Raw genomic sequence first — 25,051 nt, forward strand, 5'->3', positions numbered from 1 at the left:
GTTGAATTTACAGATTTTAAAGACGAACAGTACAGCAGACCTAAATCTTGTATCATGTTAAATTTACAGATTTTCAAGACATACCCTACACAAGGCTTACAAGACTGCATTTGAACAGGGCGAAGCTACAACCCTGAACACAAATAAGTTAGGCTAACTTGATAGCTGTGACATGATAGTTTTTCTGCTTTGCTTGAAGAAGGCATTTTAATCTACTCGAGAGTAAAGTCTGCGCTCAACACACAAATATAGTAACAGTGTCTTTACATAGTACACAAAAGTTTATTTGACCCCCACACTGTATTGACTGTTCAAAGGCCAGGTCATGAGTCGTAGTGTATCCGTTGGTGTCAGTATCAGCAGCATATTTTGGGATGTGGGTCATCCAATAATAACTGACTGTTAGCTGAGGTTATGCCTCTTACCTGGCAACATGTTTAATGGCGACCTCTTGTGGGTAAACGGAGCAACTGCAGTTCTCAGGACCTTGTGGAAACTAGTATAGATTTGGGTATACAGAGGAAGAAAAACACTTGTATTTTAAGGTATGGTCAAGATGGATAAAACAATCAACAAATATGTACCGTGGTTCTACAACATACTTGTATTGTCTGCTTTACAGTGCCATGTATCAATCCACTCAACCCAAAAAGCTCAAATAATAGTGATTCTAATAGCATGGGACTCAGACAATCACTCACGGTAGTCAGTAATGAAAAAAGCACCTAGCAAAGAGGCTTTCACTGAGGGAGCATGTGCAGATATTTCCAGTCATTGCAGTCAATATCAATTTAAGTAGTTAGACTGATATGCTCTGTTAAATAACATTGTCTTTAGACATGGGAATTTATATTTCTGAAAAAAAAGTAATGTACAAGTCATATTGCTTGATTTGATTTGGTTTTTGTCACGCTTCAATCCTCCAAATTGGCTCGGAAACCCAGCCTGTTTTTTATAGCTAAAAAAGTGTGTGTGTGTGTGTGTGTGTGTGTGTGTGTGTGTGTGTGTGTGTGTGTGTGTGTGTTTGTGTGAGCTAAATGCTTTTTTTTAACTATACATTTGTAAATCTGCCCAAACATTCCTCTGTGTGCATGTAAGAACTGACATTTCACTCAGTAACTCAAGTGAACAGTGTGTCTCGTAAAAGCACATGTTTTATTCATACAGGTTGTGCAGGTCAAGTGCACTATGTTTGGTACAAGGATCTTTGTAATAGCGTTGTTATGTCCCATGTGTCCCATCATTCAATTTTACAGTCTAGTCAGGACAGTCCTTTCTCTTTGCCATTTTCTCAACCAGCTGTAATGTGATAGTTGTTCTGCAGATCACACACATTACTAGAGACCAATTCTTCTTGTATACAGCTAGTCTTGTATCATAAAGTTACAAGCAGAATGAACTAAATCTAGCATTTGAAGAAAGTGAATGAGCAGGTCCATAATCGGGGCTAGAATTAACCTCTAATACCGAATCCTCATCTGTATTTATAGAACGCTGGCCTTTGTCCTCAGGGATTAAGATGCTCAGAGGAGGCTGAGAGGCCCAACGTGATGGTTCATGTTCGTCGTGTGTGTGTGTTTCTATGCCTGTCACATTTAATTGATTACACTGCAGTAGAGGGACAGCGGAGGTGCATTACACTCACACAACCTCCGATCAGATCCAGTGGTTTCACAAGGCTATTTGTGCTGTGTCTAACATGTTGTGTTCTCTGTGACTGGGTTGCTATTTTAGAGCCACACTACAGTCACAGTTCCGAGTTTCATCCCTCTGGTATTTAATTAGTACAGTGCATAGAATTCAAACCCTGTGCAGACTACAATCGACTTTATTGAATGAACCCATGTAATTTCATGCAGAACACAGCCAAGCCCAAAATAAAAAAAACCCCACCTTGATCATTAAAAGCAGCGTACTTCAAAACAATCATAGAACTGACAACATTACATCACTGAGTTACACGTCTCCTGGAAAAGAGATGTGAGGGCAATCAGCAACCCACTAACCATGATGACAAAAATATAATGACAGCCGGCAGGGTTATTGTTCTTGATTTAAAGCTTTAAGTTGAACATACTGTATATGATGTGAGACTAATGTGTGGGATGTGGAGGAGCCTAGATTCCTCGTAAGTGCAGTAAGACACAAAGGGCTAAATCAGGGATCAAGTGATAATGTTAAGTCTGTGTCACTAATAAATTCCCTGTGTAAATCTAATGACTGTGAGTATTCTCCATAAGAGAAGAAATCAAAGGCATAATTTCATTCTCATTTCAGGCTTACAGTCAAAGACTCTATGAATTAATATAAATTCTGCAAAATAAAATTAATAATAAAGATTGGTCCTTGCCTGTCTTAATCGCAACTATATATTAAACAAAGCTACTTTTGCTAATAGTGTCATAAATAAATGAATGCAATTATAAAAAGGTTTCAAGTCTCAACAGCAATAGTAGAATTTCTTTTTAAACTTCACATGATCTTTGATGCCTTCCATACAATATAGAGTATAACCAACCAGTGATGTGAATGTGATCTTTTTTGTATACTTTTCCAACTCATTCTACTCTTTCATTTAAATATGTATCACCAAACATGTATATATTTTTACAAAAGCTTTTTTTTATGCTTACCCACATAAAGTTGCAGACACATTAAAACACATAAAATCATTTACACACACAATGTGCAATACATTCATTGCAGAATTCAGTTTGAATTACCCCAAAGCAAATTTAACACCAATGCCACAGAAGCCGCATAGACAGTAAAGAGAGTAAAGTTAATTAAGCAGTATGAGATAAAAGCTATGTCAGAGGAGGGATAATGAAGTTCAGTTGCAGATAAAAAATGTGACATTTGGGTTTCTGTGGATGCGTAATTAATTTTTGTTGTCACATATATGTGTCATCAGCCTACTACCTACTGGACTGGATAAACTGACTGCAAAAAGAAACATACCTGACTTGAAAGTGAGCTGTGAAATCCCCTTTCATTCCCTTTAATGGCATTTCATATCTGCAACATGAAACTCTTAACTCTCTTAACTTTGGTCCTTATTTAAGCATCAGAGTGGACGGCCCTTCCCTGCCTATTAGTCAATGAGCAGGCTCCTGCAGAAGCTCAAACGTCAGCTGTGTGATGTGCCGCCATGCTTGCTGGATGTGATGTGACTCAGTGGTGCGTGAGCAGATGGCGAAGCGCAGGACAAAGCGGTCTGAGAGCTGACATGGCACCAGGTGGATCTCTCTGCTCTTGCTGATCCTTTTCAGCAAGGTCTGATTCAGCTCATTGGAGCCCTGAGAGGAGGGAGCAAGGAGAAGATAATGCTTAACGTGTTGACTTTTACAAGAGCCATCATTTTATTACCTAGTAATAAAACTACTGGACACTTGTGACTGTATGAATGATGTAACTGCCATGTCTCCTGTGTACCACAATGACTTAAACAATGACTTCTGAACTGAACTGTACCTTGAGCCTGAAGCAGACCAGTCCCATGATGACCTCAGCACAGATCTCAAACCTCTTGTCAGCTCGTACTAGACTCTCAAACTCTTTGGCCAGGCTCACTTGCTGTAAACAGAACATTTATATTATAATGTTCTACGACTTATACACATTTTGCAATATGGTTTTTACCACTGATATTAATGTCAATAATGTACATTTGCACTGATCTTGAAGTCCACTTGGTTTTATTATTCTACGTTAATCATCTTTCAGATCAGTAACCAGCAGTTATGGTAAAAGGTAAAAGGCACAACTAGTTATATATTTATATAGCACAAAAGAGCTCTGTTGCCTTGCCAGTACATAAAACCTATTCAAAAAGAAAAGTAAAAAAATCACACACAAGTAAGAGGTGCAATTTCATTGATATGCACTAGATGGCAGTGTTGTATCATTACATGGTGCAAAGCTTTAACCATAAACACCTGAGACCTTTTTTCTTGTTCTTGTGTTGTATCTACTCATAGACTAAGGACAGAGCCAACCTCTTTCACTTGCAAACTCCTACCTATGGCCTACGATTAACATCCATAACCATAAGCATTTGATTCGGGCTTGCTGGATAGTACACACATCCTGGTGAGAAGCACTGGGAGGTTCAGTTCAAATAAGTTCAAATTTAGGACTAAATATATGTTTTCTAATCAAATTTGATATAACAATATAATTTACCCAATTGTGATCAAAGAGCCTGCTGAAACACTGGGTACATGGTCAAATTCTAAATGTGCATCGCTGAATATGATCACAAACGTGTGGACCAGCTTCACCTTTATTACCTGTTGTTCTCTAATGAAGCCAAATATTGGCTTAAATGACCAACAGGTAGACTACCACTGTGCTTCCTTATTCCCAGCCAGTAAGTCAACATCACTCAGAATTGTTTAGTGGCTAATAATGACCTCAATGTCCATCTTGTGTGTGATGTGCGTGATGTGGAAGGATGCATTATTTATAATTGCACAGGAAACAAGGACAAAAGAGCATTTTATGTTTGGTTTTTTTCCAGAAGGGAAAGAAAAAAATGTGCACATCACACAAGCTGTATTTTCATTTGATACATACTGTCTCTCTCTCTGATGTTGCTACAATAAAACTAAAACATGGCAATTTTCAAGCTGCCCATATCTGTCCTGTTCTATCTAATCTAAAAGACAGATGCACAGTAGAATCTTGAGTAGTGTATCATGGGTTATGGCTGCAGGGATCAAAGCTGCTTCTGCTGCTTCATTTAAAATCGAGAGTAAACACAAAACAGGCTCATTTGATTGACAGACCGGACTGGAGGGAGGAAGAAGAAGATGAGGAAGAGAGACAGGCATGAAAGGGTGAAGCAGCAAGAAGAAAAGGCAAAGGGGAAAGGGATGGGCATGGGTAACAGAGGAGGAGGGGTGCAGAAATGTAGGAAAGCTTTGCTATAAAAAGAAGATACAGAACAGACATATATGACTGACAGGATGTGCTGATGGAAGCAGAGATGAGGAGGCAGGGCACTGAAGGGACTTTAGTGGAAAGGAGGATTAGGAGGAGTGAGGCTTGGGAGGAAGAGGATGGCATTTACCAAAAGGACCAGGCATATGTAACTGTCAGAAGTGGGGTTTTTTAAAGGTAGAGTAGGAAAGTGAATGCTACCACACTTTCAAAACCCCCAAATTGCTCTGACCAAGCATTAGATTTTTAACACAAAATGAGATGCTTTCCATAAACCTAAACCTAAACCTGTTTTTTGTGTCTAAATCTAATCAGACTGTCTTTAAATAATAATTAGGTGCACACATGAAAGTGTTTTTTTCTTGCTGTAATCATTCCACCTGTTCATTAACAGACCCGTTCTTAAAATCAAATGGATATCACAATTTGAAATTACCTGCTTTTTAATGCAAATTTCCTTCATTTTATTATTGTCCTCTCATTCAACAGAGAAACATTTTCCAGCAAGACACAAATAGAGAATCTTGTATTAAAAACACTTTTGGAAGATATCCACTTATTAGACTAATGTACAGGACTGAAGGCTCACATTAGCTTCTGATACATTTTGAAATATAAAAAGAGAACTAAACCTAACCCTAACCCTAACCCTAACCCTAACCCGTTACTTAAAATGAAAGCGCATATGGAAGAGATCTACTAATGATCAGTATGAACATGAGGAATAATATTCACAAGCAAAACCTGATGTATGATGTATGAAGGGGCTTGAAAAACAAAAGATGTTAGCCTGTAATACATTGTAGTAAGCTTTGAAAACATAAGTTAGTCACAAGATTGGCACAGATATTTCACTTTTTTAACAAGCAACCACCGGCCACTGTTCACATTCTCAGAATACCGTTCTTACATGGACTGAAGGGATTGAGTGGAGAAGATTATACATTTGGACGCCTACCTTGCGTATATGAGCCTGCAGTCCATTGAGCCCATACATACGGAAGACAAACCACATCTTTAGTGAGCGAAATCTTCTTCCCAGTGGTATCTGCCAATGCTGTTGGAAGGATGAGAGCACGAGAGTGGTTACGGTTTTAACTTCTGCAGCTTTTGATGTTTATTATGGGATTTTTATAATATATTTCCGAAATCAATTATACTTATAATTACCCTGTAATCTGTGACCAGTCCTGTTAAAAGAAGAACAGATAGATAATCAGACTGTTTGTCTGTAAAATATATCATACAGTACCATAACTACACATTACAAATTTAAATAAATCAACAATGTTTTGACCAATATTGAACAACATAAGCTTCATAATTGTGTTTGTTTTAAGGCACTTATATCTCGGATCGTGTTCCAATTTCCAGGTGTTGCTGTATTTGTGCCCTTCCCCTGTGTCTCATTGATCATAGCACTGTCATTCCACACAGACCACTGGCTACAGATAGCTCATCTCAACAGAATGAAGGCCAGTGTGAGCTGCTGCTAATAACCACTAATTAGATTGAGTCCAGATTGTATGAGCTTTTGTAAGGTGCCTCAGAGTGGTGGGAGGTGGGACCGGTTTGTCTGCCTCTTTGTCTGTTTGTCTGTCAGACAAATTATAGAGTAGTTTGAGCCCATCTGTAGGCTTGGAGCAGGCACAGCAGCACACACACTAGAAGCAAACACATGTACACATAAACACTGAATCATACTAGTTTTAATCCTAGATCCTAGGCAACATTTATAGTATTCATCAACTCTCTCTGACAACACAATCACACTTCCAAGATAGCACAATGTATAACACTAATGAGGTGTATTAGTCAAATTAGTTCACAAATACTGTACTGTAAAGCCTTCCCAATCAATTATTGAAAGAAAGATGAAAAATGTAAGCAATGGAATCAGTCTTTTGTCATCAGCTTCAGCAACAGTAGAATAGGATTGTGATATTATTCGAATAGCTCACAGAAGCCAGCATTCACACACACACACACACACACACACACACACACACACACACACACACACACACACACACACACACACACACACACACACACACACACACACACACACACACACACACAGCTACATTTCTGCAATTTTATAATTGTAAGGGCCGTCATTAACATAATTAATTCTCTAGCACCTAAATTAAAATTCAACTGTCACAACTGCATGTCCCACCTCAATCCTAAAACCAAGTTATAACACTCAAACATTCTTGAAGCACCTGTTGAAATGTCTTTACTTTTCAAAAATGTCTTCACTCTCAAGGTCTGAAACCCTGCTTGGTCCTCACATACACAGATGCACAAGAGTAGACTCCCACACACCTGTCTAGTTATCACACTTACGTCCTTTTAACTGTGCTTATCTGGATTAGGATACGCTGCACTGTATTTTAAGACACTGGTGCAATGCTTCAGCAGTTACTGTTAAATGGGAAATGTTTGCATTTAGGTTAAAATGAGCACCACAAGTACAATTGCATTTGTGTAGCTGTCTGTCAATGGTTCATCTGACCTGATCTGTAATAATTTATTCAGATAGTTTAAGTGAAATGACTCTACCTGACTCCTGGTTTTCATGTTTCAGGTATAGTGGTTCCATCTTAAAGGCTCCTATGATGTCTGATCTCTTCTTTACCCTGTTGACAGGTGTTGACATGCAGAACAAAAGTCTTCACACCAAATTTCATCATCATTTTATCCTACAAAAAAAAATCACTTCAAATAAAAATGTAGAACTCTTCATATGAAATTATTTTTTTTTTGTCATTAAAATAACGAATTATAAAAATAATCAGAAATTACAACTTTCCTATGAAGACATATTTTATATTATCACAACTGGCCAAGTTATAGTTGTTGACAATGACATCAATAAACTCTCATACATCTGCTGAGAGCTGCAATAAAGTCTGTCACAAATGATTCATATACTGATTGCAAATGCTAAATAGAGTAAAGTCTTACTGATATCTCAGTGGTAACAGGTAATATTATGTCAGTGGTGAATTGGTTAAAGAACCTCTTGTTTTCACCACATGTCATGTTTGAAACACCTCTATTTCCATCTTGTGCAAAGCATGTCTCGTTTTTGTTTGCTGCTGACAGAAGGAGCAGATGGAAGGCGTAGATCTATTTTTACTGTGGAAATGATTGAGGTGTAGATGGATATCAGTTTTGTGATGACACTAACTACTCATTGTTACCTGATGGGACCATGACTCACTGCTGGGGTAAACTGATATATGATACGACAGATGACAAAATACAGGAGGTGGTGGACACTAGAAATAGTATGGACAGCTCTCCTTGTGTTAAACAAGTCTTTGTATATACCTATACAAAAATAACAGTGAAGCAATTGTAAAAAAAAAATAAAATAAAAAAAATTGTTTATGTATATATATACACACACATACATTGGAGGTGAATAAGACAACTTACCACAAAGCAGAGCAGTCAAAGTTGACTAAAAGCCATTTGTGTGGGTTGAAGTTGAAAGAGTCTGCAAACTTTAAAAGAAATAAGAGCAAAAAAACTATGATGAAGCCATATTGTTTGATAAATAATGAAATATCAAAAACAAACTCAAAACATGGTTTCGTTTAATACAAGTGACTGTCAGTCAATTCAAGTCAATAGACTGCTGGGTGTGTTCAGAAAGGTCTAATACATTTTCCAGAAGCAAATTGTTGATTTTTTCATTAATCATTACCACAATTTGAACTTTTTGTTTCTACAAAAACACACACCATAAAACATGTTTATTTACTATTACTGATGCAGACACAACCTTTTCACCAACGGCATTATCTGGACTGAAGCAGGCGCAATTTATTTGAAATGCAAAAGAGGAACATCCAGCCAGCAGCTCACAGACTGCAAAGAAAATAACCCTTTACTTGGAGGGTTTATTCAAAGTGAGACAAACCTTCCCTAATCTGTTCACATCTTTTATCAGCTATCTTTTCTAATATCCTTCTCTCTACCTCCACAAATGCAATAACACAGCAAAGGGAGACAATGTGAGACAATCTCCTGGCTGACAGTTGCCATGCTGATTGATTCAAAGAGGGCTGGTTGCATGCCCGCCCATTGCTCATATCCTAGCAACCAACCCTCAAGCAGGACTCTCATCCAAAAAGACTAGATTTCTTCTTCATGTCCTCATCCAATCATTTTCACTGACATCGTAATGTTTCAAAGTTATATACTTTAAGTGCAGTATATAAATAGGTATATATTTGTGTATTTGTAATCCCATCTCCACTGTCTTTAACAACCTTGAATCTAAAATTTCCCTCTGCATATAAAGATAAACATAACATTTAAAGATTATGGGAAGAAAATTTGTACAAAAGTGAAAAGCTAATTTTACAGTTCAGTCAAAGAGCAGATTTAACAACAGTTGGTCCTTTTACAGTTAAGCCTGTTTTATTCTGTCTCCCCACAGAGAACTGTTGTTTGAACTAGTGTGTCGAATAAACAGTGATATATAAAGGTCTAACGCTGCCTCAGGAAATTACTCTGTCCTTTATCTCTGCGTCTCTGCACAGCTTGGGGAGCAGCGGCTGCCTCGACAGCCTCAAAAAGCAAATTGATGCTACTGCGTCCTATTCCAATTGTTCTGCCTATTACTCACTCTTGCACACGTCCTCCTTGACATTAACGTCATGCCATTTTCAAACAGACAGGAAGCAGCTGGATATAATCAGTACACAGTTAGTAGTGCCTTTCATAGATGTTATGAATGATATTTCACAAGCAATTGAACAGAAATAGGTTCTCTCGTAATTCAGCACCAACATGCAGGTGGATGCCCACTTGAAGGTTTTGAACACAGTTAACCATAATAAACCTCTCCTACACATATTGGGATGATCAAAGTTAATATCCCACCACATAATTTGCTTCATTAGAATTCTTGGAGCAACCGATTTGCAAACATTTTGCAAAGCTAAAACATTGTTGTATTGTTGTATTGTTGTATTGTGCACTTTTTACACACCTCAACACCGTTCAACAAAGGCCTAAATTCAGGACAGATAAATGCACTCCCGGCATATGCTGCATCAATGTGCATCCACATATGTTCGTCTTTACCTGGAACAGACAAGAAACATAGAGATTAACATCTGCTTTTTTCAATCTAAAATGTAATAACCTGGGGTTATTAAACTATCTTATTTAGCTACAAAAACATAGATACAGATACATAGAACATAGTTGTTGTTAGAGGGGAGAAAAAACAACGCACATTAATTTATTAAATTGTGATCTATTTTAAGCCCTGTATAACTGACAATTGTAAAAAAAATAATTCTAAATATTTTGAGAACTGACTGATTGCATTGATTGTTTCTCACTCACACACTTAGTATACTTGGTGCAGGAAATAGGAGTCCCTTCCATATACCTTATGGATATAGTATTTCTCATCTAAATATCCTGACCTTTTTTCAATTAAAGTTGGTCACAACTTACAGTCACACAAAATAAGTGAATATAAATTTAAGAAAGGGTTGTAAGGCTAATAAAGAAAAGAAAATCAAGTGTGTGCTGCTGACACTTGACTCACATATAGGCCCCAGCTCGGTGATGTGATCAAAAGCACATGATGGAGTGGTGCCGAGAGTTGCACATAACTGTAAGACACAAACAAACAAATCATAAAAGCGCCTGTGTTAATTGTGGCAACAATGAGAATGACAGGTTGGATATAAATAATTTAGATTTATTAATTAAGAAAATTAAAATACAAATTCACTATCACTGCAACTAGCTTATTGTTTTCAAAAGAAGCACAGATATCAATTTCTTATTCAGACAAAGATCTGGGTATCACTTTGGATACACACAGATGATTCAGAGCTATAGGCCCACTTCAGACTCCTGAATATTGGTCACTGATGGTGATCTATAGGTGCACATGAGACAGGGATTATGATCCTTAACCAGATAGACATACATTAGGTTAAACAGAAACAATTTTACCTTTGTACAGAAGCCTCAGGGGTGCACAGCAGCATCACAGGCAAATGGTATCATTGTGGCAATCAGTGGGTAGATGTGCAACAGGTTGTAGGGTTTACATGAGTAGCAAAAAAAATCCAGTGACGGATGTCTATACTACAATGGAAAAATTAGCCATATTTAATGTTGGATGTGCTGCACTATGTGTTTACGTATGTGTTCTAGCTCTGTGATAGGTGAATGTAGATGTCTCTCTTTTCTTACATAGAAAGGGATGAGTCCAGCTGCTTTGTCCTTCTCCACCATCTTCTTAAAGGTGTCCCCAGTGACAGCGTAACTGTCATCTGTGGGAATTTTCCTCATCGTTACTCCTCCGATTAGACCTGCACGCTCCACTGAGGAATGAGCCTAAGTGGGTAAGAGATGCAACATTTGTGAAAAACATAAAGTACGTGAGTTGTTACCAGGACATCACAATGTTCAATCCCCTTTTCACTTTCAATGAGACGATGAACAACAGCTATTTTCAATCTTATTGAAACTAAATGATTTTTTGATAAAATGTTATAACTCATATACATATAATTTAAAATCATCTTTGACTATCAGTGCTAAGATTCAGATCTAAACTTATATAGGCTTACATTTGTCAAATATTATTAATTATATAATAATAAAATAACATTATACAATTGTATAGAAGTATACATGTACAGGTAGGTTTTTAAACAGCAGAACACTTAAAACAGTATTTTTAAGTTCTGTACTGTATTATAGGCACTACTAGTTTTAAACAGTCCAAATGACATCGAGAGCCCAGAGACAGATTTCATTAAGATTTCTACCTGTTGTTTTCTTATGTTATAATATATCTTTAAAATAAAGTCTGTACCATTTTAAGCCAGATAACTTGATTTATTCTTGATAATTTACAACAGATTAAAATGTAAGAAGAAATGCATATGTACTTTAGGGATCCATACTGTGGACAGCAGTACACTGTTCTTAATCCAGCAGTGGAAACTGCTCACCATGTAAAGGTCTATGTGGCCCTCAGGCAACTTCCTAACCCAATCACAAAGTCAGCCTGGTATTAAACCTGATCAGAGCTAGCTACTGCCTGACTGACCTTCTGTCTCACTCAATCACTGAAAGACTCGTTCACTATTACTGAGGCAACCTTTAATGATCTGAGTTCACATGGACTGCTGTTCAGTGGGACCATTTAGAGAAGTCATCATATTAGAATAGAAATTTTGCAAAAGCATAGTTGCATTGTATTTTCATATGTTTTACAACACTGACCATTCACGATCCTTATGAATTTGCATTTCATTTTAAGTTTTTTTTTTTTTTGATTAATGAAAGCCTATTTAACTAAGACATTGACACAAAACTGTATGTGTACAGTCAGAATTAGGTTACAATTAAATGAACCAAAGTTCCAGCAAAGTCTTTGCTATTCACATAAACAGGAAATACATTTAAATACATTGTTGTGCTTACTTGCTCAGATGTGTATGCCACCAGTTTGGAGAGGATTTCGGCCTCTAACTTTGTTGGATTAGAGGCCTGGACCTGTCGGACTGCTTTACAGCGGGCAGCAAGCAAAGACATGAGGGTTGCCTCACTTGCTGTACTCTGTTGTAGAATAAGAGGAAACTTGTAAAACAATGCTCCATGGTTTTGAATTTTATACTAAATGTTACTTGTATTTACAAAATAAAAAATCAGAAACATCAAGTATTTCAGGCAGCTGGCCTGTTTTTTTTTTTTTTTTTTTTGGGGGGGGGGGGGGTTTAATGGACTGTTGAGTTGAGCTTCCAGAGGCATCAGTGCTGTTTCAGTAACCAACAGTTACAACTTGTTGGCCAGTGAAGCAGGGACTACTTGAAAATGATTTTGAACTTAATCCAGACATGTGGGTGGAAAATTAAGCATGATTCAGCAACTGCATGGCCAAAAATATATTAAGATATTTATGATTGATTTTTATGTTTACAGAAAAGCTGCACAGGTTTTCCATATTGAACAACTGAGTCATCCTTTCATTGGTGGACTAATCCAATCAGTCACAGTATGAGGTATGGGTTCATGTTGAAGTTTCAAGGTTGTTGAAAAGCTATACATATTTAAATAGCATGTTAGCCACTGACTGCTGTTGTGGGAAAAGCAAACAAATCATTTAGGATTTTAGGATCATCTAGGATTCTGGACTTATCCCAGCTACTACAAATAAAATATGAAATATCCATGACCTAACTTCCAAAATCACCAGTATGTTTAATAATTTCTTTGAATACACCTTTGTCTGGGGACAGACATAATTTTTTGCTTTCTCTAAGCCTGTAGAGAAAGCAGAGCAGCACATTGACACATTTTGTGCTGTTGGATATTTCCTTTGACTTTTGTGACATTCCGCATCTTCATTAGAAAAGAAAAATCATTGTATTTCTAAACTGCGGTGTGAGTCATCATCCAGCAAACCTAATAAGCCTGACACAGTGAGAATTTTTTGAGGCCACATAATGTAGACACTCAGACGCGTGTGCTCTGAGGCGTCTGAGGGCATTAGTGCAAGAAAGTCAATGAAATGTTAAAATTGTGAGTTCAATAAACACAAATCCACCAGACAAGCAGGGTCAATATAGGCTTTGTCATTTGTGTGGAAACAAATTAAGGGGCAGAGTAAAATAAAGCCAGATCTTTAAGAGGTTAGAGATCCACAAAATGGATCAATCAATCAACCTACCCATCAAACCACTGCGATTATCAGGATGCTATAGGTCTCAGGAATTGAACCAAATAAAAACATGTCTCAAACTAACAAAAGCAGACTCAAGCTTTCAAATGTACCCAAGTGAATTTCCTGTCATTTCAGTGCTTACAGCTGTCTCACTATAAGGTGTTTGCATTTTTTGAAAGTCAGACTGGCCAGCAAATTAGGAAAATAACACATTAACTGATATTTATACAAATGTAAAAAGTCCTGTAATCCTATTTCATAATACCTACATTTGAAGCAATGTCTCAGGTTTAGACGTGTTTCGGAGTAAGTAAGGGAAATGTGAGCAGAAGTTATTTGATATGACTTCTTGGACTGTCTGAGGACATTTGTGTAGGGAAATTTCTTGCGGTTAAGGTGTGGTTCACCTTACTTTCTGATCATCCTACAGTTTGATAAATTAGAATAACCTGCAACCCCTGGGTTGTGGAACATTTTGCAATTCCCTGTTTGGTTTAGTTATGTCCCTTTAGTTATTTACTTTGCTTTATGCAGCTTATAACAAGCACACACACATCTATTAGAGGCACCTTACTCATACATGAACACTGCTGCACTCCATAGTAGTCTGTGTGAGAAAGTATAATTGTGTATGTCAGAGAGTATAGTAGTACATGTGAGAGAGTACAGTATGAAAGAGCTGATTGAAACAGAAGAAAGTTTAAAAACTCAGATTCTGATTGGTTCTCTGATGAACATAAAGACTGTAGCTGTCACCTCCAGTTCTTTACCTGGTTCACTGTCTCTGTGCGAGCAGCACACACTGAGGGCTCAGCTTTATCTGAAGTAAAACATATGTCTCTCTAATACAGAGGATCTCTCATTACATTGAACCAACCAAAACCAGCATAACATCAATAATGTTACTCAGTCTGCATACTTCAATCTACGCAACATCAATCGTCTCTGTCCCTCACTTACACCAACCTGAACCGCTATGCTTGTAAACACCCTGATTACATCCAGTCTGGACTATTGTAAATCTGTCCTCTTTGGTCTTCCTCGGAAATCTCTTCATAAACTCCAACTGGTCCAGAACGCAGCCGCTCGTATCATCACCAGAAGTTCCTCTATTGAGCACTTCACTCCTGCCCTGCAGCAACTTCATTGGATCCACATTGATTTTAAGATTCTGCTCTTCACTTTCAAGATCCTTCACAACCTGGCACCATCATATCTATCTGAACTTATTCACATCAACACACCGTCCCGCACTCTCCGATCCTCCATCTGCCAACCCAACCATGGGGTCACGAGCTTTCAGTGGATCTGCCCCCCGCCTTTGGAACTCTCTCCCACCAGACATTTTCACTTCTGACTCTGTCTCCACCTTTAAATCCCGCCTGAAAATGCACTTATTCCGAGTGGCATAATCTGTCTCACACTAACTATGTAATCACATTCTTGTTTATCCATTGTACTATTGCACTTTGTAGTCACATTCATTTTTATTTTTTTATCTTTGCAAAAACTGCACTAACTTCCACATCAATGTTTGCTGATTTATTAAGTTCGATGTACTGTTGTTGTTGTTTTATGTGTCTTGTAAGGTGTCCTTGAGTGCTCTGAAAGGCGCCTTTAAATAAAAAGCATTATTATTATTAGTATTATTATAACGTCTGTTTTGGCCTCACTTCATTCACTCTTCGCTCGACCGCAGCTAACACAACAGCGTACAGCAGCCACTACCTCTGTAGCCGCTTACTGACAGTGCAACTCTGTCCCCCCATTCAGAGGACCTTTTCTACACATCAGTGAGGCGGAATAAAGTAGTAGCATTCCTGCCATTACCAGGCCCTCCTGAGAGCAAAGGAGAGCCGACGTGACAAGAAATGACAGCAAACTGCAGCAGAGGCTAACGTTAGCTGCTCCTCTCCTATGTCTCAGCGGGGGCGGAGCTGAGTCCTCCGTGCAGCAGACCTAGACATACAGAGGTTGAGAGTTGTCACAACTCAGTAATTTAGATGCTGTAATGGTCTGCTTGCTTCCAACACCATTTTAAAATTTATTGATATTTGGTTATTGACTAGCAGGCTGCCCATGTCTGCTCTATGTGCTTGTAGTGAGTCAAGACTTTCTGCATGCTGCCAGTGCTGCTGACGCATCCCTAGACAACAACATAAGATTGTAGATAGGCGGAGCAACTACTGGGAAAGTAGGGCGTGTCTGTGATATCCCGGTTCTTTCTTCATCAAAGAACCAATCAGAAAATGAGAATTTAAACTTGCTTCCGTTTCAATCAACTCTCTCAGATACAGTACCATACTGTCTCACATGCACGACTACTGTCTCTCACATAAACTACTATACTCTCTGATATACACAATTATACTTTCTCCCATAGACTACTATAGTCTGACATACAGAGGGGTGTAGTGTTTGTGTATGAGTATAGTGTGTGTGTGTGTGTGTGTGTGTGTGTGTGTGTGTGTGTGTGTGTGTGTGTGTGTGTGTGTGTGTGTGTGTGTGTGAGAGAGAGAGTATAGTGGTGTTTGTGTATGAGTATAGTGGTGTATATGTGAGATTATGATGCTGTGTGTGACACGAAGTATCAATATAAGGGTCTTCTCATACACATGTTCCACTCATGCACATCACACTTCTGACTTTGCTGACATCCACACGCCACAATTTAATTACTTAGGTTACCTTTTTGGCTTTTATTTGGTAATTGGTTTAAACAATTTTTTCTTTTGTTCAAGGTTCAACATGGCATGTCCTTTTTGTTGTGACCATACCAATATCCTGAGAAATGATCATGTGCACACAGTTGCCTCTGATCCTGATAGCCTTTGCAAAATTCTGCCGTGTTTCATTCATCTCACCAGTAATATAGTGAACAAATATAACCCTAACCCTAACCCTAATCCTGCTCTTTTTCAAATGTAACTAAGCAAGTATTTTACGATTTAATGCCAATTTTCCAACATACAGGCAGGAAAGAAAACAGTATATCTATTTTTAATTTGCACAATTAGGAAAGGACGTGAAGCACTGCATTGCTAAAGATGATGCATGCAGTAACACATGAATGAACAGAGTGATTATTATTTCTTATCTAAAGTATTACTGGTAGTTAATTAAATTATGTAATCTTTTGTCATTTTTGATTTGTGAGCTTATTTTAATCTTTTAATCATAGGCAGAATTAGTTTTTCTGCCACCAAGGTCTAACAACATACACTGATAAAAAAGGGAATGTAAGGTCACCAGAGGGTCTTTTTGAAACCATCCCCATTCTCCTTTGTGTTTATATAAGGTTTATAATAATATGCTGGCAATGCGCTGTCACAACACTCATTAGCCCTGCTGCAGTGAGAGGAGGCCTATTCGTTGCCATAGTGAGCTGGTAAGCTGCACTTAAAAAGGGAGAGTGGCAAGACAGAAACAAAAACATCAGATGAGCACACACACAACCACATCCTCACACTCAGGTGGTCACAATAGAAGAGGCATGAAATGATCCGTCATCAGAGTGCACTCTCATGCTCCAGTAGGCTACTCAGCACACACACACACACACACACACACACACACACACACACACACACACACACACACACACACACACACACACACACACACACACACACACACACATACACACACACACACACACATATATATATATATATATATATATATATATATAGATAGCATCCTCTACTGCTGCTGCATTCCTGTCAATAGAACACTAAATAATGCTTAGCCTCTTGCCACACGAAACAATCCCAGCACCATCACCATCATCTCTGTCTGCCTGTGGATGACATATTAAAAGGTAATTTCCCACCACTTTTCAGCTGGTATGAGTCAAACTGAGGACAAATCCATAAGAGATAAATTGATGATGAATATGTGTTCAGGAGAACTCAGCTGTGAGTGTTTACATTTTTTGAAAGCCAGACTAGCCAGTAAATTAGGGAAATTACACATTAACCAATACTTATACAAATGCAAAAAGTCATGATTCCTGTAATCTGATTTCATAAAACCTACATTTGAGGCGATGTCTCAGCTTTAGACATGTTTCGGACAAATGTGAGCAGAAGTTGATTAATATTCCTGATGACATTTGTGCAGGGAAATTTCTTGTGTGGTTCACCTTTCTTTCATCCTGCAGTTTGGTAAATTAGTATAACCTGGAACACAATCCTGCTGTGAGACTGGGTTGTGGAACATTTTGCCCTTCCCTGTTTGGTTTGGTTATGTCCGTTTAGTTATTTACTTTGCTTTTATCAGCGTATAAAATGCACAGGCACATCTTCCACTCATCACACGTCTGACTTTACTGACATCCACACTCCATAATTTATTTACTTAAGTTACCTTTTTGGCTTTTATTTGAAAATTGATTTAATGAAAATGTTAAAGAGTCAGCATGCCAAGTCAGCAAGCATAAACAAAAAAACAAAAAGAAAAACACTTACCTGGATGACACCTCCTCCATGGCCTTGAGTCCCTGCTATAAAGCACTCAGGCAGTTGGAGCATCTTCCCCAGCCAATCTAACATCACTGTCTCCAACTCTGTACAGGCTGGGCTGGCAGCCTGAAAACATGCATCCCAAAATATAAACAAAATTAAAAAATGATTTAGAGTTGGATAGAAATATGAACTAAAGATACAGGCAATGTATGTTTGTTACCCAGGAGAATCCAATACAGCCAATAGCTCCACACAGCATGTCAGCCAACATGGCAGGGTAAGAGGAAGCTGCTGGGAAATAGGCATAGAAGTATGGGCTGTGCCAATGGGTGACCTGGGATCATAAAAAAACATGCAAATACTTTTTAAACAAAATCAGCCTTAGTTCTTCATTGGAAACAAATGGCTGTTATTACTAATGTTATTCTAATTAGCATAAACTTTTTTTCTAGCCTCCATGACATAACAGGTTGCTGGACATAACATGGAATATTCATCATATCCCATGGTTTACCACAGAGTGTTTTCATTGACTGGCAGTTATGTATTTAGCTACAAAGAAATTAGTAGGTGAAATAAACTGAGTTTGGCTGTGATGGACACATGCACACACAATAAAATAGTCGGATATCCATTATATGTTTTTTCCAGTGCGAGTCATCAATTAGGTTAAAGCTGCACTCTCACTTTGGTCATGGAATGGAGGTGTTGGAGACACAGTGTTGGCATGTTAGAAGTCGGAAAAGAGCGACACATCATTTTAAAAGTTAGGTTAAAGATTTTTTCAAAATCACCCCTGTTGATCTGTTGACTCAACAGACCGAATACTGCAATGTTCATTACCAGGTTCAGTTGAAATTACAGCTCATGCAGAACTGGGTAGAAGTCCATGGCCCACAGACAGAAAAATACTTTGTCATGTTTACAACTGCCATTTTGATTTGGTTGTGGAGAGAAAGCAATGCAAATACAGAAGAACATGCCAATTCTATGGGGAAATTAGACTTAAACTAAGGTTCTTGCTGAAGGTAACAGTGCTAACCAATGAACCACCACCAACAACAGTTGCGCTAATAGATTCAAAAGCAGTGAACATAAGAGGAGTAAATCAAATGTAAACTATTTAATGCAATGTTGAGAGAAATTACCTCAAAATTACATGGTTTGCAGCATGACAGTCCCAACAAAATGCTCAGTAGGATCTCAGGATCATTTCATTATTTTGATTATTACAATCAAAATAGCTAACTTTCCTTTTAACAACCTCAGTAATGCATTAAAATTAACTGTTGTTGGGTATCATGGTTGAAAAGCTTCTGGCATCACTGGATGAGATTTTTTGTTTTGTTTTGGTTTTCTCTATTTGTGGTATAGCAAATTTGCTCAAGTGAGATAAACAAATGAACTTAAGTCCTTAATGTAATCAGAATACTGCAAAAAAAGAAGAAGAAGCATACTGTGGTTTCATGACATGATTCCATTAAAGAAAAGCTAAAAAAAAAAAAAAAAAGTATAAACTCACGCCCGGCATTATGACCCTCTCCACATCTTTCATAATATCCTCATATGTCTCTGGATCTACTGGAGCCTCGGTAGGGATCAAGGATCGGAGATACCCTGGTTCTACATCTGGGTAAACGGGTCGCTGTTCCAGGTTCTCCAGGTAGTCAGCCACATAATCCACCATCTCCCGCCCTCTGCGCCGGAACTCTGCTGCATCCATTGGTAACACTGAAATACAGAACGGAAACACATTATTTTCTCAATTTTCCAGATAAAATAAAGCAGAGTCAGACAGAGGTCAAATTAAAAAGCATGTGCACATACATACACACACACGAATTCTCACACAAACACACACATACACACACACATGCACACGCACGCACTCGCACTCGCACACGCACACACACACACACACACACACACACACACACACACACACACACACACACACACACACACACACATTCACTGGTGGTTTAAGGAGGGAAGTTCATTGCATTCACCTTCCAGGGGATAGTCTATGAGTACAACTAGCTACCGGCTACTAGGCTACTCCTTGGTTCCTCTCACATTCAAGTGTGTGGAGGTGGTGCTGCAGCTGCTTCGCAACGGTGGCATGAGGATTTTCTTTTATATAGATGATTTCATTGTCATAGCAAGATCCAGAGAATGGGCCATTTTCCACACAGTGCTGCTTTTGCCATCAGCTCCACAGCCATGCCAGCAGGCGGAGTATCTGGGAGTCGTGCTCGACTCTGTCAGTCTGCAGGCTGTTCTATCAGAACCCAGATGGATGGCTCTCCTGTCATGCAGGAAATGGAGCTCATGGTGGTGGGCTATTCAGTTGTTCCTGTACATGCAGCACCTGCAACGGTGGTTCGCCAGCTTGCACTTGAATCCCAAGAGGCACAAGCATCGCTTGGTGAACATTCCCCCATCAATGCAGGAGGACCTGCATTAGTAAGGGTCTCCACAGCATCTGTTAACTGGAACACTGCTACATAGTGGTATTCACAGATCCATTTGAAAACCTGGTGTGTGACCTTCAGGGGAAAACTGAATCGCCTTGAACTTCAGGCGATGCTCCTGCTTCTCCAACACTTCATGACTCTGGTTCAGGGGAGACGTGTTTGTGAGAACAGACAACCACACCACAGTTGTCTACATCAACAGGCAGGGCAGAGTCCGATCTGCAACCCTGTTGAAGAACCTGTTCACGTGGGCCTCAGAACCACTCTGTCTCTGAGACCCCTCCACATTCCATTTCTGGAAAAAGACGTTCTGACCATATGTCAAGAGGCGGCCCTCTGGCAGAAGAGTTGGTCCTGCATCCCGGTGTGTTATAGCAGAGTTGGAACTGTTTCGGGAAAGCGGAAGAAGACCTGTTCACCATTTTCATGCACCATGGCCAAGGAAGCTGTTTTACACCTTTGCACCTCTTTGTTTCATTCCCCTTCTGATAGAGACAGTGAAACAGGACAGACTGTCAGTAATTTTGATAGCCCTGGACTGCCATTTGGTGCCATGGTATGGGGAGATGACCCAGATGTTGGTGATCCAGCCATGTTCCATTCCCCAAGTGTGGGGTGCTCTGTCCCTGGAGGTAGACTTGATAGGAACACTATCCATGTCGGGCCAACCTCTCCAGACTTGGCTCTTTAGAGGGACAGGCTGATGCAGGCTGGACTGTTTGTACAGGTGGTGCAGACCACCCAGGTGGTGAGAGCAGGATCCACCATTGCTTGCTACAAAGCTAAGTGGTTGGGATTACAACACTGGTGCAGTGGGAGAGGTTCTCAATATTTGGTGGATATCTTATACCACTATTCAAGTGTGTGAAGCAGCAGATTTCCTCCATGAGGCCTTTTGGCAACAGACCTGTCTTTGCCCACCACCTTGTGAAACATTTGTGCTTACATCCCAAGCCTACATGAAAGTGGGTGAAGTCCGAGAGCACTCAACACGTGGTATAGCAGTGTCTATGGCCTTATTCAGTGGAGTGAGTGTCAAGGACACGGCAGCATCTTGGTCTATGCCTTGTCTGTTCTTAAGGTTTTACCTCTTGAACATGACAGGCTTCTTTTTAAAGTCCACTCTCACAGGTGCGATTCAGGAGTTATGAAAGAGCTGTGTGAGTGTCAGCTGTGGTAAACCTGACCCCACCTGGGTAATTATAAGCCTGCACTTCCTGTGATACAAGATTACTTGGGTAATAGGGTGTGCAGGGTGTCTGTTGTATAACCTATCACCCCTGTGAGGTTAGACAAATTCATGTTCATGTTAAGTGGGCTGGGATGGGGCCCTTACCGCCCCGTGTGACTGGGATTATTAAATAGTAGGAGGGCTGTGGCGACTAACCGAAAGCTGGTTGGGTTCAATGAGGCAGAGAGGCAGAGGGCAAAGCCTATGTAAGATAGAACAAATATTATGATATTGTAACCCTAGTTCTATAAGTACAGGTGGAGCCCTCTACCTATGGACCCTGCCCCTCCTAAACTGTCCGCTGAAGTGGTTTTGGGATGGGAACTGCAGTAACACTGTCTTTTATATTGTGTGGGACACATGGAATCGGTAGGCGTGTCCTGATTGGTCAATTATGTACATGCAAATTTCAGATGGCGATTTCAATTTTTATTAGAGGAAAGTATTACCCATAGAGTCCAGTAGAGAGGTCCCCTGGTACTTATAGAACTAAGGTTGTAAATATTTTAACGTTCATTTTGTGTGTACTGTGCTTTTTTGAAGATTGTTGTTGTATGCAGAAAAGCAGAAAAGCAAAATTCAAACATTTGTATGATTAAGATATAATATACAATATATAAAAAGTCAACAACGTTGTTATTCAGAGGTTTCTTCATTATCTGCCCTCGTTGGTTTGAGTGTGTGTTTAACTTTATTCCTGTTGATAGATGCTCATGATTCTTGTTGATAATTCATTTGGAATTTTCTATTAACTCATATGCATATATAAATATATATATATATATATATATATATATATATATATATATATATATAGTAAGCACTGTGTGTCTTCAGCCCACATTATCTTTAAATAGCAAGACAATCAGTCGAATTCAGTAAAAAATCTGACATTTCCATATCTTTTTTTTCAGCTGACACACCTCAAAGTCCCTCATCATGTTGCTTATAGTCTGACGATATACAGTACTGTGCAAAAGTCTTAGGCCACCACTAGATTTGTTGTTTTAGCAATGCTATAATGACCATATGTAATTATTTCTCAGTCTCTTTAATAGAATACAACCAAAAAATACAGGAAATATGTATGCAGTATTAAAAAAACAGAAAAACAAAACAAAAATAAAACAGCTTCTATTGTCTAAAGTGGCAGATAATTGGTGTGGCCACCTCTTATACTTGAGCAATAGCAGGAACCTGGCTCTCTTTAACCTAAATGGTATGGAACCTTAAATAATAATAATAATAATAATTAATAATTAATGTTAAATTCTGTTTACACAGTTCCTGTATTTTCTGTTTGTATGATGGTGGTGGCCTAAGACTTTTGCACAGTACTGTATATATTGTAAAAGTTTGGACACACCTTCTCATTTACATCAATGACAAAGTGTGTCCAAACGTTTGACTAGTACTGTATATACTGTATATATATATATATAGCTTAAATGATGTACATTTAAGATAATTGCAATCCTTGAAGTGTGATTGTTTTGCCTGGCTTATTTTCCCCCTCATTACTGATAATGAATTATATAATTAAGTTTTCATTTACAGAATAGTAGCAGTACAACTGGATTAAGGATGTCTTGTATTTTTATAATTAGAAAAAATTAGACTGACCCTCTATGGTGCTGGTAATATTTTTGAAAAGACCTGGAACCCATTTTTGTTGTATGTAAACAGTACTGCCTGTAATACTGTCTTGGATTGAATTGCTGCCTCATCTGTCATTCTGTACAATCTGCTTCATTTTTTTCTTTAAAAAATTAGAAAGAAAGAAAAATTAATTTATGTATAACTATTATTATCTTTTTTATTTTTATTATTATTTATTTTATGTATTTATTTATTTAAATTTCCACTTATATGTATGTTTTTTATTTAGTATCTGCTCATGTATAAATTATTATTTTGGGGAAATCTCATAATTGAAGTTGTATGAAAACCCAAGAAAAAAAAAAGAGAAAAAGAATAGTAGCAGTACAATATGAAGGACAATACACACACCGCCTCAGCCAGGTTCCTTGACACAGACACATAAGCTTGAACAATCTAAATGAATGTATAAACCCTTGACCCTCTTACCAAGACATTAAGCCAGTCTGATGATAGCTTTATTTCCTTTTACTTCAATGACTGACATGAAAAGAAAAGCTTGGTAGCAAAGTGCATTTCCATGTCTAGTTTATTGTCTATTCATATAAGCTATTGTTAAAAACTTCTCTCACAAATGGTGTGCCAAAGGGCAGTTTTTATATATCTTGCTCCATCAAGATTTCCTTGATGGAGCAAGGAGTACAACGTACAACTTTCTCTCTTTTTTTTGCAGAGATTCAGAAGAGCTATTAGGCATGCTACAGAGCTAATGAATGTAGTATTCAAAAAGGGAGCAATGCAATAACATTTATGATCACATTTATCAATTGCAAACCAGGAACATCACACTGAAGGATAAAGCTGTTGCAGCCCAACAACAATAGATGAATTAGACTAGAAAAAGCTACATACATACTACTTATCCAAATGACACACGACAACAAATGAACATTGCCCCTTGCTCTACAGTAGTGCCTTCTCATTCAACAAGTGTTTCACCCTTTCTCTTGTTGAGAAGCATAGTCCTTATCCTTATCCTTATCCTCATCGCAAATAGGATTAGACATGTTTGTATGCAAGTGTGTGTATACTCACATTTCCAGGTGAGAGCTTCAGCCGGTGTGTTTGGTTGCTGGATCCTCTCCTCGCCTTTACAAACAGACAGATAGACAGCCAGGCACGTGATGCGTGTGTGTTGGTGTGTGTAAGCAGGACAAGAGACATTTGCTCCTTTTATCTTGCCTCTAAACACCCCCCCCCCCCAACTCCCAGTAGGCCAGCCAATGGGAATGGGGCTCACAGTCAGTGCAAGACAGACTGATTCACAAGTAGCGCTTGAAGCTATAACCACTGTATCTCTATTTGCTTTCTCATAAGTAATATTATATCTCATATTCTTGGAAACTCCAAGAAAAAAAGCCATGAATAATGATCGAAAAACCACATTTACAAAAATCTGTAAATATTGTGTTAACTGTATTTTACTGTGGCCCTTAGGTCATGCTTAAAATGTATAATAAAGAGGGAGTATAGTGATCTTGTTTCATGATGTTTGAGTAAAGGTTATGTAAAAGTTACTTTGGCAGCCAACTGCAGAGCTACAAACATG

The 25,051-nt window shown here is 38.5% G+C and overlaps 1 protein-coding gene across 1 annotated transcript; it reads right to left on the reverse strand.

Moving 5' to 3' along the window:
- Positions 1–1,145: 1,145 nt before the first annotated feature.
- On the reverse strand, positions 1,146–24,635 carry ddc (dopa decarboxylase). The gene is made up of 14 exons (XM_062423065.1): positions 24,538–24,635; positions 19,658–19,866; positions 18,356–18,469; positions 18,139–18,258; positions 12,430–12,564; positions 11,188–11,331; positions 10,529–10,595; positions 9,959–10,053; positions 8,395–8,462; positions 7,513–7,589; positions 6,115–6,134; positions 5,903–6,001; positions 3,475–3,576; positions 1,146–3,299 (listed from the first exon to the last, which is right to left on the reverse strand). Exons 2-14 carry the CDS (start codon positions 19,856–19,858, stop codon positions 3,099–3,101), a joined length of 1,443 nt encoding a protein of 480 aa, XP_062279049.1. The 5' UTR covers positions 19,859–19,866; positions 24,538–24,635; the 3' UTR covers positions 1,146–3,098.
- Positions 24,636–25,051: the final 416 nt, after the last annotated feature.

This window comes from Scomber scombrus, chromosome 7, assembly GCF_963691925.1.
Source record: "Scomber scombrus chromosome 7, fScoSco1.1, whole genome shotgun sequence".
Taxonomy (NCBI): Eukaryota; Metazoa; Chordata; class Actinopteri; order Scombriformes; family Scombridae; genus Scomber; species Scomber scombrus.